Source organism: Physella acuta, unplaced genomic scaffold, assembly GCF_028476545.2.
Source record: "Physella acuta isolate Inbredline_101_S28 unplaced genomic scaffold, ASM2847654v3 ptg001197l, whole genome shotgun sequence".
Classification (NCBI taxonomy): domain Eukaryota; kingdom Metazoa; phylum Mollusca; class Gastropoda; family Physidae; genus Physella; species Physella acuta.
The window spans coordinates 17,120-38,532 of record NW_026732714.1 but is presented as its reverse complement, the minus strand read 5'-3'; the positions used below and the strand labels follow the sequence as shown (position 1 = coordinate 38,532).

General features: G+C 33.3%; 2 protein-coding genes across 2 annotated transcripts; one reads left to right on the top strand and one right to left on the bottom strand.

The window, feature by feature from the left end:
• Window positions 1-688: 688 nt before the first annotated feature.
• LOC131957030 (nuclear receptor coactivator 5) lies at window positions 689-11,320 on the bottom strand. The gene is made up of 10 exons (XM_059321729.1): window positions 11,173-11,320; window positions 7,763-8,207; window positions 7,379-7,489; window positions 6,020-6,167; window positions 5,680-5,787; window positions 5,457-5,543; window positions 5,150-5,251; window positions 4,786-4,985; window positions 1,993-2,286; window positions 689-1,600 (listed from the first exon to the last, which is right to left on the bottom strand). The coding sequence occupies exons 2-10, from the start codon at window positions 8,199-8,201 to the stop codon at window positions 1,011-1,013; spliced, it is 2,079 nt and encodes a 692-aa protein (XP_059177712.1). The 5' UTR covers window positions 8,202-8,207; window positions 11,173-11,320; the 3' UTR covers window positions 689-1,010.
• Window positions 11,321-14,546: 3,226 nt separating this feature from the next.
• LOC131957031 (nuclear envelope phosphatase-regulatory subunit 1) lies at window positions 14,547-21,127 on the top strand. Its single transcript, XM_059321730.1, has 6 exons — window positions 14,547-14,634; window positions 16,736-16,807; window positions 18,109-18,182; window positions 18,678-18,787; window positions 19,177-19,231; window positions 19,735-21,127. The coding sequence occupies exons 1-6, from the start codon at window positions 14,616-14,618 to the stop codon at window positions 19,771-19,773; spliced, it is 369 nt and encodes a 122-aa protein (XP_059177713.1). The 5' UTR covers window positions 14,547-14,615; the 3' UTR covers window positions 19,774-21,127.
• Window positions 21,128-21,413: the final 286 nt, after the last annotated feature.

The following is a 21,413-nucleotide window of genomic DNA, read 5'->3' as shown; positions in this document are numbered from 1 at the left end:
AATTCTATTAGAGATTTTAGAGTACTAGATTAGTAACTTATAGCAAAACTAGAGCAAACAAATAATCAATATAGAGAATCTTTTGTTAATTTATTATTATAATGCTGTGCTAAGTATAACTTCATTCAAAAAATATAAATTAGTATTTATATGGTGGTGTTATGGTTGCTCCTTAAAATTTTTTTGTCATGTGCATAGATGTGAATGCTACCACTTCACGGTTTTAGAGAGCTTAAATATTTCCCTACAAGAGAAAACTATATGGTACCATTACTATCCAAAGTGTTTAAATACCAGCTTTTTAAAATTCAACATAAAATGGCTCCAGCTGTTTACAAGTTATCTATAAAGTGAAACACAAGCCAACTATTGAGTTAATTATTTTTATTTACATTACAGGTACATTAAAGAAAACAAGTACACATTTTCCTATTCAAAGTGCAGTTTCCACTTTTAGTTCAACTGAAGTAAATAATAACAATACACTACTGTGTGCTATATTTCAGTAAACAGGTGTAAATAAACTTTATAATAACAACAAAATCATTTCTAATACTTTTTAAACATATATTTATTAATCAAACAATTTAGAGATATTTAAAAAAAAAATGATTATGGCCAATGTAATGTACTAAAATGTCTTCCAGTTTGCTATTATTTCTGGTGGTTGAGAGATGAATTTTTAAAAAAAAATTTCATTTGATCAACAAAATCAATCAAAAGTTTCAAATAGCATAACTGAGTACAACAGCACATTTTAAAATGTTTATTTTTGCCACAATCCAGATTGACACAAGCAAATATACATAAATTGCAACAACATCCTAGGTCTAAGTAAAAGAGAGCCATTGGTATTTTAGCCAACAGTAATACTTGTACTTCGTATGTTGTACCATAGCCCTAATTCATATGAAACCAAATATCAAAGCAACTTCATTCTAGAAAATGTTCAGTTTCATTAAAATGCTAAAAAGTGTCTTTATTTGGGAAACAATAGTGGATACTTTATGTTAATATCTGGGAGGCGGAGGCCCACCCCCTCGTCCCATTCCTTGATATCCTTGAATATGAAATCCAGCTGGTGGAGGACCCTGCATTCCCATGTTACCTTGAAAGTCTCCATACCCAGACTGAGGTCTGATTTGGCCTTGATTTTGATTACCTTGCACCATGCTAGGCATCATCCCACCAGGTTGACTATACCCACCTGAAGGTCCAACTTGAGATGTTGTGGGTGGGACATTCTGTGCACCCACCTGAGCTGTTGAAACTTTGGTGGTGATATTTTTTAACAAGTTAGGGCTACTCTGAATAAGGTTATCAAGTGCCTTCTGTACATTCGGATTATCAAAGTTGATCAGGCTGGCACTGGATGGTGCAGCAGGAGGGGGTGGTGGTGGAGCTGGAGCTGGTGTCCCAGAGGGAAGCTGTGTTGCACCATTAGCTGGCGGAACTCCTTGAATACTACCACCAGCACTACTAAAAATACTAAGAATTTTGTTCTTAAGAGCCTGTTGAGCACTTTCAGTTGAAGGGGCAGGTTTAGGGACTTCAGGGACCTCTGTATGCTGCTGTACTGGAACAGGCTTGATTAAACCATCTGTTGGATACAGGGAAAAAGCACTTCTAAATTAATGTTATCTTTGAATAAAATTACACATTATTTGTCTAAAAATATTTAACATTTTTTACATATAAAATAAAGTTGGCTTTACTGCAGTTAGGTACTTCTTAGACTCAATAATTAAAATACAGCAATGTTCCATTAATTAATTTTACAACAACAAATATTTTTATAGTGTGAATTGTTATACTTGAGCAACTATTCAGATATGGAGTCTGCCAGGAAATTTTGCTGGGAAATCAATACTAAATATATGAAAACATGATTAGTTAGCACAGACTGGGCTTGTACTAGCTTATGAGTTTTTATTCGCCAATAAGTGTTCAGTAGGAGTTGGAGTAATTAGTAATCAAAATGTTAAGACTTACCATCTGTAACGATAGGACGACTTTCAGCATCAATCAATTTGTCACGACGTTCTTGAAGATATTTGATAACAGTATTTAATTCATCAACTGTTAAAGCTCGATTGTCTGCTAAAAGATTAAGCAGATAAGCAACTTCAGCTGAAGCTGGCAAAAAGACTCGAGTAGATATAGGTGCTGCAGTTGCGACCAAAGGAGTTGCAGCAGCTTTGGCTTTTTCCCGCAAACCTTCAACATATTTTTCAAAACTGCGACCAATTAGCATGATAGCATCGTCTAGTGGCATGTTCCTGTGCTCTGTAAAAAAGAAAGATAAAAAAAGTTTACTGTAGGTTTCATAATGAAAATATAGATGACAAATACAACATTCTACTTTAAGCACAAATCTAATATTTCAAGGAGATAAAGAGAATATTACTATTAGTTTTAATTATTTAAACAGTTTATTAAAAATGTAGATAGAAGGCCTACATTTTTAAACAGTTGAAAGCAAGCTATTCCTATTCAATATTACCTACTGCTGTGTTTGACACAAAGAGTTATGCTCTCCACGAAGTTTGGTAACAGCATATGCTGTTTAAAAGTAGCGTACACAGTAAGCTAAGTCCATCGGTTGGTATATAGTTTCATATGACGAACATTACGCAGCTAACAGCTAAGGCATTTTCTTATGCGGAAAGTACAAATAGCCTTGGCTGAACTACATTAATTTAGTTTGTAATGTGTTTGATATACTAGATCACAAGATTTCATTACTTGGAGTTTAAAAATTCAATAAAGTAAAGCTAAAAATTGTCCAACAAGGAAATGCAATTTTCAAAGAGGCATACAGGCACATACAATTAAGTTGTTAATGATTAAAATCCTTTACTGGTGAATCACTTAAAATTACTAGTTTGTTGCATTCAAGAGCTATACTGCCTAAATATTTTTTTGAGTATTGAAAAATCTTTAAGTGTCTTATCGGGAAAAATTACTTACAAATACTAGTCAGATAAAAACCAAAATGTAATGGTTGCTTGCTGTCGCATCATAGGTACATTTACACGAACCAAATTTTAATTGGGTAAAAATCGGGGCGCAAAAATAGACTTGTATTATTTTTTGTAAAAAATATCAAAATGTGCACACACTAGTCTGGTAAGTTCGAAAAAATAAACGAAACGGCACAGCAAATACGATAACGGTCGTGTGCAGTGTAGAACAAGAAATTTCTTGTTAGATCAAGATCTTCACGAAGAAACGAAAATCTAAGTGAAATAAACAATTTTTAAAAAACAAAGACGGCGGCAGGCTATACTTAAGTCGCGCAAGTAAAATGCATTTCATAAATAGATCAGTGTTTTAAAAAAAAATATAAAATGTTTATTATTTTTAACATTAAACAAATAAGAATCCCAACTTTAAGGACTTCAGAAAATGTCAAAATCAATCGCAGTATTACTAAGACTGGTGTAAGGTATATTGTGTTTAAAACTATTTTATGTTTTTTAAAATTGTTACCCTAAGCAAGCTTTACAGCTTAATTGAACCCAGTTTTTATCAAAATCACCAACCATCACTGTCTAAACTGATTAAAAAAAATAAAAGTAATAATGACTTCCTGATATTTTTAATTCAGTCATTCTAAGATTTTTATGAGACATTTAACAATTTACCTTGATATAAAAATAAAATGAATACAAACTAAAAATGGACTACTAATTTTTTAGAAAATTGATACTATAATTTTTTTCCCGCTTAATACATACAATAAATTATAAAACACACATTCTATATTAAAATGAAGATGATAGCTTTTGAGAAAGGCAACTAAGAAAAACACCAAACAAGTACTAATTGTTGAAAAATATATTTTATGATTAGCAGGATGAAGAGGATATATTGGATGAAATAATTCAGATGTTAACAGTATGCGGCTTGTGTGCAGCATGCATAGTTTTAAATGAACATGTGTGCATCTCTCCATTATGTTTTTATTTATTTTTATTTTTTTAATTCAGATAAAAAAAGCATCGAACAGCGTTCAAAATAAGTATGGCTTTCGGGTAAGACGTACAACGGTAACTTATTTGAAATTCGCATAGAAGATCAAAGGCTGAATACCTGCGAAATAGCCCTGTAGAACAAACTGTATATCGGTGCGCAGAAATAACGGACATAGGGAATGGACTAAAAATGGGGGAAAATTAAAAAAGTCCCTTGAATTGTTTCTCATTTTGTTTATTCTTTCTGATGTTCATGGCAGTGTTATGAAATAGTGAAATGTGCCCATCTTATTATTGTACTGGAATGTATGCTGTTTCTAAGATTGCCAGATAGATTTCCTCTCTTTGTAATCCAGGTGCAGTCTCCAGAATCATTGTGTGTATATGGTGTTGATAATTGACTGAACTCTAGACACATATTGCACAAGTGTAGGCGTGTATTTTCATTCAGTTGTATGCTTTTTCACACTGTTTTGTTTAATTACAGCATCAATCACTGTGTGTAACAATTGAATGGGATGTCAAATTCCATAGCTCGTAGTACAAATTATTCTATGATGTACCATTGTACCCTCCACTGACTAGAGAATGTTCTCCTTAATTATATTTTATCTTTTACTAATATTAATTAGCCTAACTAATACCTAACCTGCTTGTGACAAACTGTTGCAGGTAGAAATGTAGGCTTATGTTCAGAATTCGTTTGCGATTAGTGATATCTCAAAAAATTATTTCATTGTAAGGCGAACATTTAAAATGCAAATCAATTAAGATAAATAAATGTTCACCAGATATACAAAGCACTTACCCTGTGGAACACCATATAAGATGTTGAGTGTCAGTGATCTGTGAATTTCATTTTGAGGGTTAATGAAAACAGCAAAAAGACCATCCCTGGCAGTCAGCTCTTCAACCATTTGTGGAGCTGTTCGACCCTCAGGAATTACAGACAAGGCTGTAATAATGTTTTGCTCTTTGACGCGACGTTCCACTGCTTCACCATAAGCTCTATTGTAAGTGAATATCAGAAATTACATGTATAAACCATTTGTGTTTATGCACTCATGTTTCTATTAAAATAACAATAAAATATAAATTCCTGACATAAATTGCAAAAAACTGTGCAATTGGATAAATTGGGGGAAAAATCTTTTGCTTGTATAGAGCCTTACCGTAGCTGAGCATTGACGATAAAAACTTCACATTCAATCACAGGTGGAGGTGGCGGCCTTAAGGCAAATGGGTCTCTGTAAGGATCTAGATATGGGTCTCGTCTGTATAATATGAAAGTATGAGTAATATTAGAGCAAAAACAATTATTATTTTCCTTACTTAACCTTTCAAAAAGTGTTTTTTTTTTCCAGCATAATTTTTTTTTTAAATTTATAGTAGTAGCAACAATACTTTAGCAATAATTTGCCTTTTAATAACAATATTTATACCATTTGATTTGGATTCTTATAAATGAAATAAATATACCTGTAAGGATCATCAGGAGGTAACCAAGGATCTGGATAACCACGTCTATATGGATCAGGATAAAATGGATCACGTAATCCAAATTCTCTGTAAGAAAACATTACCAATTTAACTGCTTTGGTTTTTACAAGTAAAAATGAATCGAAAAATCTAGGACTTAGCTAAAGGAATCAAATAAAAGAATACACTTTTGACATCTTTTGTCAACAAATAAAAAACTTACCCTACAGGTGGGGGATATGGACCAGGTAATCGCCCATGTCCTCCTCGATAAGGATCTCCATATGGGCCATCACGTAAGGGGGATCTCTCTTTACCACGGAAACGCCCACTTCAAAAGTGTAATTAATAGATACATCTTAAAATTAGTCCAATATAAGCAGGTTGGAAAATGGAATGTGGTGTTCTCTTACAGTATTAATTAGTTTTAAGAATAAGGTATATTCTTAAAACTAACTAAAGGGATAAGTTTTTAATATTTATACAAGAAGCAATATTTTGTAAAAATAAATTCTAGTTGTTAAGGGTAATTTAAGTATTTTAAAATTAAAATATCCACACACCCTCCTCTTCCTCCACGATCAAAGCCACCTCCTCGATCAAAGCCACCTCCTCGATCAAAGCCGCCTCCACGATCAAAGCCACCTCCACGATCAAAGCCACCTCGATGTCCGCCAGCTTCTTTACGCCCTTCATTGGCCATTTTTACATCTAAATTAAAAAGCATGTATCTTTTAATAAGAATTTATTTCTAAACTAATGAATTTATTTAAAAATTGAATGATCAAATTTGAAGAAAGAACTTAAGTCAAGTTAAATTTGTAAACACATTTATTGAGTATCATTTATGTACATGTGTATTTTTTTTTAAAAGAAATAATATTTAACTCCATGTAAATTTATAACTTGGGAATTGCTTCTATATTTGGGCTGCTTCTGTATTTGAAATCTTTACAGCTGTAAACTTTCAACTATGAATAGTTAAATGTATTAAGACTTTTTATTGCTGAATTTATTGCTTGCATCTTTTTAAGACATTGGTATCTTCAGACTTGATTGTATTAATTTAAATTTCATTTGAATTTAATGAATACAAATTTTAATGCAGTTACAGCCTTTATTCAATTCGATGTTAAATGTTAGTTAAAATAAGGCAGGTTTTTTCAGTCTGGGGTTAATCATGTCTCAAAGTTTTAAAACAAATTGAAGGAAATAGATCAGATCAAGAAATTGTTAAAGGGTAAAGATTGAGATAATTACTCACTTAACAGTGCTAATGTACTATCCAGGACATTGATTTAACTTCATTAAATCTACATAATATCCTAGCTACCAATAATAGGTCATAAAAAGTTTACAAAGGCCTTAAAAATCACAGATCACTGCTACAGAGCTGAATCACGGTAGTAGTTGGCTAAAGAATTGATACACAAAGAAGCATTTATATAAAAGTACAAATGGGAAAAAGCTATCAGACATTTTTTTAAAACAGTTATGGTCTTATGATTATTTTTTTAAATTTTAGAAAATAATTTTTCTGGTTTTTGTACAAACGATGTCACCTGGATGTTAACAAAGCATTTTATAATCAAAAGTTTACTGTACAAGATGTGCAAGTGCTCAAAGGCAGAAAGCAAGCAAATGCTCTAATTGCCATACCAAAAAATTTATTCCGCCAAGTTACTGATAGAATTTTTTTTCATAGCCTTAGTTGTCAGGATTGTTTCAATTTCAGGATATTTTTTTTGTAAATTTCATAACAGATTAATGATTATGGGATTTTGTGGCTTTGGACATAAAGTTTTCAGGAGCATCTGGAACTACATGAAGGTTATCAAAGCCTTTGTTAGTATAATACAGATAGAATACACCATTTCGATCAAATACTTGACACATTTACAAAGATGAGATAATTAACTCACCAAGTCTCCAACCATTCAAAGTACTGCCATGCTCACCCTCAACAGCCAATCTGGCATGATCTTCTTTTAAGTATTGTATAAATGCATAGTTTTTTTTATGGACCAAAACATCTAAGGAAACAATAAAAATATGATTATGTACCTTGATTTTTCCATGTCAATTTTAAAATTGCTTATAGAAAAGGAGGAGGTGAAGGAAGAATTCAATAACTTAATCTTCAAATTTTTTTTTGCATTTCCTAACTAGATATTAAAAAAGTACATTTTAATTCTGTTGTGATGAGAAGTAAATAATGTTTTTCAAAAGCATAGTACATTACTTGCTGGAAAATGGGAGTTTGAAGTAGTCTAGAACAAACTGCAAAATATTTAAAGAATACTCACCAACCACATTTCCATATTTTTCAAAGTGTTTAGTGAGCTCCTCTTTTGAAATATCTTTAGATACGATGTTTGCAACAAACAACCTAGCATTCAAATACTTTGGCTTATTGCTAGCCACTAAACGTTCACCAACTGAGCTGTTACTACCACTGCTGCTACTGCTGCTGCCATTTCTTTTTCTGCGTCTTTTGGAATCACGAAAATCTTTTCTACCCCTTTCTCTACTTCTATCTCTACTTTTATAAGATCTGCTTCGACTTGAGTCACGGCTGTGGCGAGAATCTTCATCCATCCTACCTTTTCCCCTGCTTCTACTACTACTGCGGCTTCTAGATCTTGATGGAATGCTTCTACCGAATTCGTCAACTCTCACTCTTTTTTCCACAGATCTGGATCTTGAAGAGCGCTTAAAATTTTCTTGCAGCCAAGGTTGGCTCATCTCGTTCTGTAAAATTTGTTTTTTCAAAATCATTTTTATTTGCAGAATATTTCTTTATCTAAAGGTCATCACTAAAAAAGTAAAACTACAACCAGCTATTGGATTAGTATACATGATGTTAAGTTTGAAGAGAGCAAAACAACAGAGTTAAGCAGTAAAATTATGGCCTCAAAAACATACTACAGTGTTACCATAATTAATCAATTATGTACAATATTAAAAAGTTTTATAAAAACCTAAAATACGTTGTGTTTTGTTTTAAAACAAATAATAGGTACTCATTTTAAAAATGATTATAAGAAAATGTGAGTGTTTCAATAATGGTGAGACAAATAAATAAAAAGAATTTTTTAAGCCACGAGTTACAAAAATGTCAAGGAAATCTTACCTTCTGTTTTGGAAAAACCAAATTATTTCAGAGTCAAAATTAGGCGGGGAATGTATACAAAAGCATAGAAAAGACTTGATACAAAATCAAAACCACAATATAAAGTGTGGCATCAAAAATTGACCATGATAAAATCTTCTGATCAATTTCGGAAAAAGAACACGTACACTGATAAAAACAACCTGTTGAAAATTCTTCTGAATATCAACTTTAAGAATTCCTACTACTTGATTGTAAAGGCCTGTTTCATTAAAAGGATAAGCGAATTATTATGCCAAGTGAACAAGTTTCTAATATTTATTACTAAAAATATAAATCTCTATTTAGGAGAAATATGATATGGCAACAGTACATGAATTTTATAAGGAATATAACTAGCATAGACATTAAAAATAGAAGTGTGGTTTTCTATGTGCTCAGTAAAAAATATACTACTATTACCAGTAAATTCTGATATATTTTGTTTACTATTCAGATAATGTTAAGATAGGGATATAATGGAGGTTCAAGTGCACCTATCAACATTAGAATTTTACATATAATTTAACTAATTAAATTTTTGTATTTGAAAGTTTTTATATAAATGTATTCATTTGCTTTGTTCAGCTGTTCGTGAACTATTAAATTAAGCTAGTGGAGTTAACCAATATTGTAGTATCATAAGTAAGTAGATAGGTCAAACTAAAACAATACTTTTATATTAAGCCCCCAACACAAATGAGCAAGATTATTCATATTGAGTACACCTATGTCTAGTAGAAAATTGAGAATTAAAAATATAGGCTTAAAAACATATGCCAATTTCTTTGAGTGAGATCTAAAATACTTAATTTTTGTGCACCTCAATGAAAAGATTTTTTAATGTAGCTTTCAAGAAAAGTAATAGGTGAGTATAATTTTATTTTTACAAAATCTTCTAAAACTGAAATACCATGTTATCTTCATTCTGAGTCAATGTCATGACATTTATTTGTTAAGTACTCTGGCCTCTAATAAAAAAAAATAGTTACACAAGACTGTCATATGCTGTAGACCTATAGTTTACAATATTGTGTAGTATTCTGAACTAAATAATCAACTAGAATTGGGTTGAGTAGTTACAATAAACGAACTAGGCAGCAGCAAAAAGGTTGTGATTACGATAGGGTCTGTTAAAATGTTAGAAAAGCAAACTGACAAAATGGCAGAATGCATGCGGGAAATTTTCAATCACTAAACAATTTTAGCCCCCAGCCCCAGTTTAAGGGAGGAGTCAGGCACCTGACACAATCATCATAATGCGATAAAATGCAGGATTTTTTACATCGATACAGAAAAATTATTATATAAATTATAAATAAATTATTGATAAATTCTACACTAGTTAGAAAAACAATTTTAAAAACTGTAGGACGCAAGCAGTCACCCCCCACTGATGTCGACTTAGCTGACGACGTAACTGCAGGTAAATTAGCAAGACATGTGGGCGTGGTCAGAAATCAAATTTTAATTTTTTAATTTAACCTATTCCATTGCATAGTAGGCTATCCATAGCAATTTACTAAAACACCTGAACAGATATGTTAGTATAGTAGGCCTATCTAAATACTACTTTTTGCATTCTACCATATTTTGTATTATGTTAATTTACCGACTAGAGTAGTTTTTATATAGAATCTAGATATAGCTAGCTAGATTCTTCTTCACCACCAGTGTTGAGTGTATTTCTGAGTTCTGCAATCTGCAGGCGTGTAGGTCTTTTGGTCGACTTGATGTTAAGAATATTATTAAAGAATAGGGCCTAGAACTAGCTCTACAGATTATAAGTTCTAGATTAGGTCTAGATACTTCATTAGAAGATTTTTATTAAAATCTTAGTTCAATTTTCAAGTTGAGTTTAATGTACTGTGTAATATAATCTATATATATCATTCTCTATGTCGCCCAACCATGGGGACACCACCACCATCTCTAACCCTCCTCTTGCCCTCTCCCTCGCTCTCCAGGCGTGCACAACAAAACATATCGTTATCACCCCCACCAGTCTGATGAGCTGTGGTTCACTCTGAATGTTTACAATAGGAGAGGCAGGTGGAATTAGTGAGTTTTTAGGGGCAGATAATTTAGTCTGTAAACTATCTGATACTAAGGGGAGGTAACAAATTCTGCCAGATGTTTTCATTGTCATCTGTAAACTGTTGTCATGGACGGGCTGCTTTCAAGCGGGCGTGGGGGCAGGGTGAGGAAATTCTTCCTTCACACACTACTGATAGTGTTTTAAGGGGAGATATTTTTAGTCGCAGCATTGGTAGTGTCGAATTCACAAATTCTGAATTATTGAAAAGTAGAAAATAAAACAACTAGGCCTAGATCTAGGCCATAACTAAATAAATAGCGGCATGCTACGCAGTGGGTCGGCTCGTATCGATAATAATTTAATAATAATATGAATATAAGTGTAAATACAAAAACGCAAGCGCTTGCTTTCAACAACTTAAACAACTTAATAAATATTATTAAATAATAATAATAATAAATAATATTATAAAATTATAATACATTCATGCCTGTAGTGATCTAGAATCTAGTTCCTATTATTCTTACCTGTTTTATTCTTGCACACTACGGGATCAAATATAGATTTCTATATTTCTCTTTAGTTAGATCTAAATCGTGATATCTTAGTCTCGATCTACATCTGCTCTAGGAGGCCATTGACATTAGGCTAACCAAACTTTTGGTACCCCGGAAAGGAAAGCGTTTCTTTGATTATTAGATCTACTTCCGGTGTGGATGTGCACGACTTCACTGATCACTGGGCATACAAAGGCCTAGGCCATAATCCGCTTTGGCCAAGCTAGGCCTAGGTTAGACTAAAATGTGTTAATTAAGCCTAAAATGGTTTGTCTGATACCCATTTCAGCAAAAAATATTTGATCTCTTTTTTTCTTGGGAGCAGAGTTTTTTCCAGGCATCTCCTCGCCCCCACCCCCGAAGGAAGTCTACCGCCCCCCCCCCCAACGAAATGGAATTTATATAGAAAATATATACTTTTAGTAGTGTCCGCCCCCCCCCCCCCCCGGAGAAAAAAGTCTGCCTGGAAGAAACACTGCTTGTGGGGGGGAGGGGGGATTCCCATTAATGGCGACACAATGGGAGGGGAGCTTGAGACACGGTGTTTCTTCCAGGCATCTCTTCGCCCCCCTGTCCGAACGAAATGGAATTTATATAGAAAATATATACTTTTGACAGTGTCCGCCCCCCCCCCCCGAAAATTTGAAATGCCCCCCTCCCCCTCTGAGAGGAAAGTCTGGAAGAAACACTGTTCAGACAAAAGACTACGTATATATGCAGTCTTAACAGTATATTTTGTAAAGATGAAAACTATAAACTTTAAATAGGCTTTCCTACCTCGATAGCATAAACTGAGTGTTAATTAGTGAAGTAACAACATTTACGTAACACTTTAAATATGTCAATGTTGCCAGTGATGGACTGGTCCGCCGGTCTACCGGGAAAAAACCCGGTGGGCCTCCAAATAAAAAAATCCCGACGTGGGCCCCCAGCTCACTTTCTGAAAGCTGAGAGTAAACTCTTGTACACGAACACATCTGCCAAGTCTTTGGTGACTCGTCCAATAAGAGGCATCGATTCTCATTACTTGTCTCGTCATGACCTTGTTGCAGAGTCTCTTCCAGTCTACCGCCCCCCCCCTCCCGAACGAAATGGAGTTTATATAGAAAAAAAAATTTAACAGCGTCCGACCCCCCGGAAATTTGCCCCCCCCCCCCCCCCGGAGAAAAAAACTTTGAAAGAAACATTGCCTTGTCAAGAGACACAAAGTTTTACTTTGCAGGTACTGCAAAGATACCTACCTCGAGTAGAGTCAAGTATCTCAGTGCAAAAGTTGAGGAATCTTTCCAGATAGGCTCTGTCAAATAAAAAAAAATATTTAAAAAGGGAAAAAGTTATAAAAATAATGGGTATATGGGTATGAAACTTGTACTTTAATCAGAGGCGTAGCGAGGGGGGCGGGGGTAGCGGACCGCACCGGGTGACACCATTTAGGGGGGTGACACCAAGGTAAAAAAATAGCAAAATATATATATAAAAACTTGGGGGGGGGGTGCAAATCGAAAGTTTGAGGGGGGGGGGGGTGCAAATCGAAAGTTTGGGAGGGGGGTGTAAATCGAAAATGTGTCCCCGGGAAGGGTCGCTACGCCTCTGGGGGGTGACACCATTAAGTGCCGCACCGAGTGACACCCGACCTCGCTACGCCACTGACTTTAATATTTTATTGAAAAAGTTGAAATTAGGACATGTCATTGATAAGTTGCATGAAAAAAACTGTATTTTGGTACCCTAACCCCAACCCAAGAGGCGAATAAGGAGTTGTTTTATGGCGTGCGTTTAAATATGCAAATGTCTAGATATCTGAAATTGGTCACAAGTAGTGGACGTTTTGCATTGATGGCGGGCTTATCTTGACATGACCCAAGTTGAGATGGAGCAAACGGGAAGTAACAGGCAATGTATGTATAGCAGACCTTGTGCTGTGCTACTTTCTGTCTAGATCGGAGGACGGGAACATAATATCACGTCTCAATGTGTTATGTGCCAAATCAGGAATGTAACCAGACCATGAACAAATTAGAAATTATTTCGAACAAGACTAAATACACTTTTTTTTTAAAATCTTTTTGCAAAAATAAAGCAAACTTTATTATTATGTTACCAATTACTAATAATTTAATCCAGCTCGCCTCTTAAAACAAGTTTCTGGATTCAAAAACATGTTCTTTTTCATGCTTACCAGAAAATGCGCAAACGGAAAACTGCGCAAACAGAAAATGCGCAAATACAAACTAATAATGCTTTAATTTTGTCATATTTCGTGGAAGAGTGTTTTATTATGCTATAACTTACATGTAGTCATTCTTTGCCAATGTCTATGAATGCTCGATTAAAATAATAATTTTAAAAATCATAAAAACGTTTAAATAACAAGCTTTTTTTTGTAGTAATGCACGAAAAAGTAGAAAATAAATTATACACTACTATTTAAATAACTTTAAAGAAAAACGTGGATCACTTTAGTATCTATTGGATACTTTTACTAATATTTAGGAAGAGACCCACGCTTTTCTTTATAGTTATTTAAATAGTAGTGTATAATTTATTTTCTACATTTTAGTGCATTATTACTTAAAAGCTTGTGATTAAAACGGGTTTTTAATGATTTTTTTCAGCCACCCTTTTTAATTGCACTTCTTTTCCTTAGTTATAAATTTCACACACAAACAAAAGGGAAATAAAAATACACCCCCCCCCCCAGTTTAAAAAGTAAGGTTACCCTTCCAAACCTGACGGCCGATGGGGCAAGTAGAGTTCACCTGTTTCTATGACCTTGGCATGTGAAGGGATAATGTGGTCAGCACTATGCCCAGGCGCCTTTACTTTCACAAACGTGAGTTTAGGTACCCATCAGAGCTGGGGGGACTGAGGGATTCGAAAACGATCCTTACTCAGTCCCATTGTTGTATGATTGTTTGTCCTTTAAGCTTTACTACACCTTTCATCGGATCGCCACAAAACTTATGGAAGTTGTTGAGAATGTACATGTGGAGGTTTCTGCGGGGGGAAAAAATAAATTTTGAATGGGTGGCACTCCGGCAGTATGAGATTTGGCGTCCAGGGCTATTCTGTTAGCACAATGGCGCCTACGTTCGTTTTAAAAAGCTCGATACACTGTAAACACATTGGGCTACTATAATCATTCACTAAATCGAATCAGGCGAAAATACAGAACAATGGCAGCCGAAAGAAATGAGTCTGCGCCAAACTCCACTAGGGCTAGATCTTTCTTTGCCCCCTCAGTGTGTTATAAATGGATGACCCCTCTAAAGTATTCGGGATCCGCCTACACAGCTATTCCGCTTTCGATTGTACATTTACAGTATGAGATCCATTGATTGGCTGCGACGAGAGCTCTCTACCAATCAGATTATGGAATAGTCGTGTTTTCGCTAGACTTGACCTGTATCAACATGGCTGAACAAACTGAAGGTAATTACCCCCTTTTCCAAAACAAAAACGGTCTAATTATTAAAATACCAAAACTATGCTTCTTGGAAGTGTAATTTTGACTTATTAATACACATAATAACATATCATGTTTATAATTATTTAAATTACGTTTTTTTAATATTTCCAAACGTAGTCACAACAAAAATGATGTTGATGTGGAAAAATCAACAAAAACAAAATTAAAATGAAAGTAAAAATTTTAAAAACTGAATAGATCTAGATCCTAAGTTTCTAGATATCTAGCTCTTGTACTATAATTGTAAATTAAAGTTAGGCCTAGATTCTATTTAGTATTACATAGTCTCGTGTTCGAATCCTGGTTAAGCCAGTAGACTTGAGTAGACTGTGTAGTCAAGTGTTGTGTAGACCGTACCTGAATGAGTCCACACTGGTAAAACTCCATTTTAGCGTATTTTATTCCCTTTACACGTTCACCTCCAGTTGAGATTATTTTATTATAAACACAACCGAAAAATATGTTAATCAGGCTGACACATTTGGATAATGTTTGTTGGCGATCTGAAATGTCGTTAAATTTCTTCCTCTCCCACCCTGAGGAGTCATCCATAAATGACGTCACGCTTTTTTGGACGATTTTTACCTCCCCCCCCCCTCCGTCACAGTCACAAAAAGCCAGACCACCCCCTCCCCCCTAAATTGACGTCACACCTCAGTCTAAAACCCCCCTCAAAATTGCAGTTGAATTTCTCTTAAAACATCGATTTTTTTTCCAAAATCTTGTCTGAACTCTGTCAAAATAGAGTATTTTAATGAATTCATATTTAAAAAGTGTTCTAAAATGCAAAATAACGTCTAAAATTCGTTTTCTAACATTGCTTTTTTATAATGCAAAAGTGTGACGTCACACGATCTGAACCTCCCCCTCATCACACACCGTCACAAAATTACAGACCCCCCTCCCCCCTACGAGTGTGACATCATTTATGGACGACCCCTGAATATTTCTTCTATAGGCCTACTGGTTTTCTTTCCATTTAACAACCTCTTAACTAATGAATTCTAAGCGCCACTGTTGTCATACTCGCAATATATTTAGTTTGATACACCAAAGAATTTAAATGGGGCAAAGAATTTAAATGGTGCGATTACCTTTTGATAATTACTAACTATTTGAAACAAATTCAAACAAATTACCCACCGTTACGCAGTTCACCCATAAGTAAATTTGAATAGAGGTGCCACATCAGTTGTATTAGTGTCTGTATTGTAATTTTTTGTGAAGATTTATCTCTAATATTTTCTAATTCAGTTATTCCTAAGCAAATACATTATACAGTGGACTTAAACTTAACACCCCTCTTGTCAAGTGGTACTACCCGTGGAGGTTTTTTAAACATCGCAATGCATCATAACGGTTATTTTTAGAATGACAAACTGATACAGCTGTTAATACCTGTTGTAAACGTAAACGCTACTAGTCTATTACTTTTATGCTTAATTGCTGCATGAAAAGAGATCTTGTGATTTGCGTAGATGTGTCGACTAAAAATATTTTTTAACAAATATCGTTTAAAACTTTGAGTTTAAAAAGTTTCCAGAAAAAATGCCACTTTGCTGAAAATGGTCAGAGGGGGTATTGGCCGTTCCCCCTTCTCCCCCCTGCGTACGCTACTGCTTCTTTCTCCGTCTGACACAGTGTGCACTTTTGTACACATGACATTTGACAGAATTTTATTCCAAGTAAAAATCGAATTTAAATATTGTTTTGAAATATGTGTGTATTCCAGCACATTGTTCCTATATTGTAAGCATGAAGTTTTGTTTTTTTAATTACCCTTACATTTTTACCTCATAAATTGGAGTCCAAGCTAATAGAGGTTGTGTCAGAAGGGGCTATACTCAGTTCTTCAAATTTACATGTTAATTCTAAAAATGAATTCAGTCAGAAAAACCAATCGTGATCCCTCATTTGGGATCATTAAAATTGTTTGTTTATAAATTATTATTAAATTGTTTGTGTTTATAAATTATTATTTAATTGTTTGTGTTTATAAATTATTAATAAATGATGTGCTATTTATTGTTAACTGTAAAATTATATTTTTCCTTATTCCCACAGATCTCAAAGCTTTTGAAAGAAGACTTACAGAAGTTATAAGTGGTCATCAACCAGCAGCCAGATTTTGGAGAAGTGTGTTTAGTTATTGTTGTTTTTTTGTTTATCAATGTTACAATACTATAAGTAGCAATAATTAAAACAGAATTTTTTGTATATGATAACACTGGTGTAACTATGGTGATTGGGTGGAAGGGTTAGTCCTTTATGATGAAACCAAAATGTGTTAAAATTAAAAATGCTTCATAATCCTTTTTTTTAAATTAAAATAGAAATAAATAGGCCTATTAAACATGGATTCTTTTCGGTTAAAGTTAAAAATAATAATCTCAATAATAATAGTTGTATTTAGATGGGCTATCTTAAATATAACTTTTAGTTATATATTCCCTTGATCCCAAAGATTATGTATGCCATGTACCTGAATCTCTTATATTGGAGTGGCAAAAAAAGTTAGTACAGATGGATAGTTATTTAAACACACTTGAATAAAAAATGTCAATTCATAAAATGAATATGCTAGTAGCAGTAATTGACCTAACAAATGTTTTAGTGAATTTTTTGCAAACTGTCAGTCCTATTCAGGTTATAAATATTTTGAATCAGAATTAAAGTAGATCTATTCAGTGTTGCCTGATTCTAGTATAACTTAAGATTTTTATTAAAAATGTATGCCAAAAATGCCAGATGCAATCTCTTGCTGAGCTAGAATGATTATGCTTGATGAGGGCTTTCTTGAAGCAGTTTTGTCAACAAAACTATAGACTTGCAGAACGAACAAAATAATATTTGGTGTATACTAAAAATTGAAAATAAATTTAGGCTATTCACCTTTTGATAAAAAACCAATTGCCAGGTTTACAACAATAATGAAATGTCAAATGATTTTGTGTTTAAATTCAATACCCTTGGTTTACATAAATAAAGCTTATCTGAAGGGTTCGAGAGCGGGTGGGGGTGGGAACAGCTTTTTCTTTTCTCTAAATCAGGGGTCTCCAAACTACGGCCCTCGGGCCTGATGCGGCCCGCGAGGTCCTCTCATCCGGCCCGCGGACATCTTTTTGTCCACGGAAAAAAACGTTAGTTGGAGTTGGCTGAGGAACTTGCTCAGAAAATCACGACATGCCTGGAAGAAACTGGCCCCCGAACTGAAATTTGGTAGTTAATACGGCCCTCGGACTGAAAAGTTTGGAGACCCCTGCTCTAAATGAATCATATAAATGCATGTAATGAAGAGCTTGCCATGCACAAATGTGTTGCTATTTATCTGAATGATGTATTACAAAGCTTTTGAAAGAAAAAACATGTACCTATTTATTGTTTATTCTTTAAATCTAAGAGATCAGTAGCATCATATTAATTTTTATCATTTTTAGTAATTTTCATCATTGTCTCCTTGTGCACCATGGTGGGTGCGTGGACTTGGCTCTGGGATCCTGAAACATCACAAGTAAGTTGTTTCTTGAAGATTTTATCTGGTGTTTGTTCAAGGCAAGTTTTTTTGTTTTAATTCTTCAGGTAATTGTTTCATTAAGGAAACCAGCGTTATTTTGTCTAATTTCTTGTTTTACTGTATAGAAAATTAATCATGTTTTAAAATAGTATGGTAATAATAAAAAAATATTTTTATGTGGAAATATTACCACAAAATTACATAAAAGAAACCTCAATTTATGAAAATAGCTAAATCTTATTCATTTTACTTTGTCATATTTTTTGTTCATAATTTGAACCAGTGCAGTAAATGACATTTTTTCATAAAAGAAGAAGATAGTCTTTTGCCTCTCTGTATAGCATACCTTGGAGATTGATTCCACTAAAAAATTCTGCCCAAATATAATTAATCAAAGATCTGACTTGTTATAGGAATGAATTGTTTTAGGTAATTTCTTAGTTACATTTTTATTGTAACATCTTTTTAACCAATATACATTTTGTTTTTCAGATAAGTTTATCTCAATCACTGTGGAACCATCCATTTTTTACAATCAGCTGTTCTGTTCTTTTGTTTTTGTTCCTCTTTGGTATACACAAGAGAGTGGTTGCTGCTTCCATGTATCCTTGAGTCAAATTTACCATTCTAATTGATGCCATGACTTAGTGATTTTAAAATATTTTGGCATTGCTTAATATTTTCTCTGGGGATAATTTTTTTATTATGATTATTACAAGTTAAAACTACTGTAGATAAGGCTTTTTAAGATTTATATTAGATGTGCAAATTAGTAACATTTTTAAAACATATAAGGCTTCATCAGTAAGAATAGCTATTGTTTAATACTTCATACTATATTAATTTCTGTGCACCAGTTTAAGTTTTGTCTTATTAGAAAATGTATATTTAGAGGCTGATTTGTGATATTAACATAGCAGCCTGAATGTTTAGGTTTATAAAATAAGTTTTTCAAAAGTTTGATTAGTGCACAATCCTTGACAGTAACCAGCATTGCATCTAGGTGTCGCACATTTCTTGCTGAGTACAACATGTCCTGTGATGATGTGAGTATTATGCTTTTTTATTACTTCAGCAAGTATATATCCTATAATTTTATCTAAGATGAGTTGATTAGTTCAAAAGTTAAACTCTAGCGGCTTTAAAGTTCACCCTGTTGAGTCTTGCTGGAAGTTTAAGGTTTAATTTCAGTAGTGAAACAGCACCTTGTTTTTAAAAAATTCCCCATTTAGATTTTAATAGTTCTTAAATCTAGGCTAACTGGGAAGAATTCTGAACCAACCCTAAACAAAACTTTATAAAGTTGGAGAGAAATGCCACATATTACATAGCTTTTGTAAATCTTTAGTTTTATAAGATAGATTGAATTCACCAAACTTTTTTTGGGTATGAGAATTCACTTTGAGAAAATTCATACTTGTAATATTTGGGCTATAAAATCCTTTTACAAGTTCAAATCCTGTCACATATGTATCTAACTATCTAACACATATTAACATTTTTCTTATACTGATGCATGATAAAAATTCTAACACTTATCTAATTACAGAATGGAAAGCTTATACTAAAGCCTCGTCCTGCTCCATGACAAGAAGACGTCTTTAATTTGCCTCGAAGAAAGTCACTGTCATCTGTAATTAGTTGGGTTAGAAGGAGGTTTAAGCGGCCCAGACTTAGAAGCTGATAATTTTGTGTAAAATGAAAAATGTTTCAGAATGTGTCAGACATCAAAACAAAATTCCACCAGTGTAGTAGTTAAATAAAATGTCTGGTCAGGAGTAATTGACCGCTTGAGTCTTTAGTGTTCGTGCCAGTTGATAAAAACTTGATTGAAAGTCCAAATTTGAAGTAATGACATTTAAATTATAATGGTACTATTGATACAAAGGGTTTTCAATTATATTGAAATTCTTGTTCTAGTCATTATTAATGAAATGATGAGATTTCAATCCTCTATAAATTATGAATGGAGTTTTTTTGCACTTACTGTTAGCAAACTGACTCTGTAATTAATTCACATTGTGTGGTTAAAAATTATACTCTGTCATGACAAGTTCAGCTTTATTTTATTGTTTTAGTTTGAGCAAACTATATTTTCTTAACTTTTTACCTTTGTTGAACTTAAGGGCCTGAAGAGTAGTAGTTTTAAAACATAATTGGATATCTACATAGTGGCTGATAAAGTTACAGTGCTAAACCAGCACAATTACTACAACACTGTATAATTTAGATGAGGAGTAATATAAAAACTATCAGACTTTATTAGTTATGAATGCATGCTGCTTCACTTTTAACTGTAGTAAGCAGTTTGTGATTGTGTTTTGTTACCCCAACTAGTTGCTATAATTCTTAGAATAATAGAAATTTTTATTTTAACTAAACATTTCTGTAGTGACAGTCTTAAACTATTTTTAAGTGCCCTTTTACTCAGAAAGGTTTTTTTAAGTTTGTTCTTGGTTTATTATATTTACATTAATCAGGAATAATTTATTTAACAACTAGGGCCTGAAACATAATACTTTAGTCCTCACCGTATTCAGTTTTGTGAATTCTGATTATTAAATTAACACATTTCAAATCTTGAGTTTTAAAACATTTTTGCATAACTGGACAGTTGTTTTTTTTCATTTTTAAAACTAAGAATATTAGCCCCAACTGTGTGTTTTGATATAAAGGCTGACCTCCTTCAAGTGTATAAATAACATTTCCAAAAATTGTGTGAGGCAATTAAAGATGCTATTGATTGTTTTCTGAACATGTATATTATGTACATAAATATCTATGGTGTACTGTATAATTACCTGTGTAGTGTGTAAGCTTTAGTGAGTATTATTGCAGAATGCTGAACTAGTTGATCTCTATAATGTTGTGTATAAAAATACATTTTCTTATGTTGATCACATTGTTGCAATGTAAATAAAATTAAATCATCATAATTTGAATGAAGATTGTTCATGTTTTTTTTTTTCACTTTATATATTTTTTTAATAACTTTATTTTTTATATTCTGAGTAGTAAAATAACCTAACTGGTAAATGCAAAATAATAATCAAGGCTAACTAAATTATTAAATAAAAATATTTTTGTTGGACTGAAATTTCTTTAGTTAAATTTAAAATTATATTTTTTGTACAAAATAGTGAATTAGCTTGACCATAAGTTTGTAATGGGACATTGTGGCCTAGCAGTAGTGAGCTAGACTACAAACCCGAAAGTATTGAGTTCAAG

What these genes read in the sequence shown, in the direction of transcription:
- LOC131957030 (XM_059321729.1), bottom strand. Translation starts at nt 8,201, where the DNA reads ATGAGCCAACCTTGGCTGCAAGAAAATTTTAAGCGCTCTTCAAGATCC. An exon ending in GATCGTGGAGGAAGAGGAGG is followed by an intron (nt 5,788 to 6,019) that starts GTGTGTGGATAT and finishes ACACTTTTGAAG; the next exon opens with TGGGCGTTTCCGTGGTAAAG. An exon ending in CCTCCTGATGATCCTTACAG is followed by an intron (nt 5,252 to 5,456) that starts GTATATTTATTT and finishes CATATTATACAG; the next exon opens with ACGAGACCCATATCTAGATC.
- LOC131957031 (XM_059321730.1), top strand. An exon ending in GGGATCCTGAAACATCACAA is followed by an intron (nt 18,183 to 18,677) that starts GTAAGTTGTTTC and finishes TTTGTTTTTCAG; the next exon opens with ATAAGTTTATCTCAATCACT. An exon ending in ACAACATGTCCTGTGATGAT is followed by an intron (nt 19,232 to 19,734) that starts GTGAGTATTATG and finishes ATCTAATTACAG; the next exon opens with AATGGAAAGCTTATACTAAA.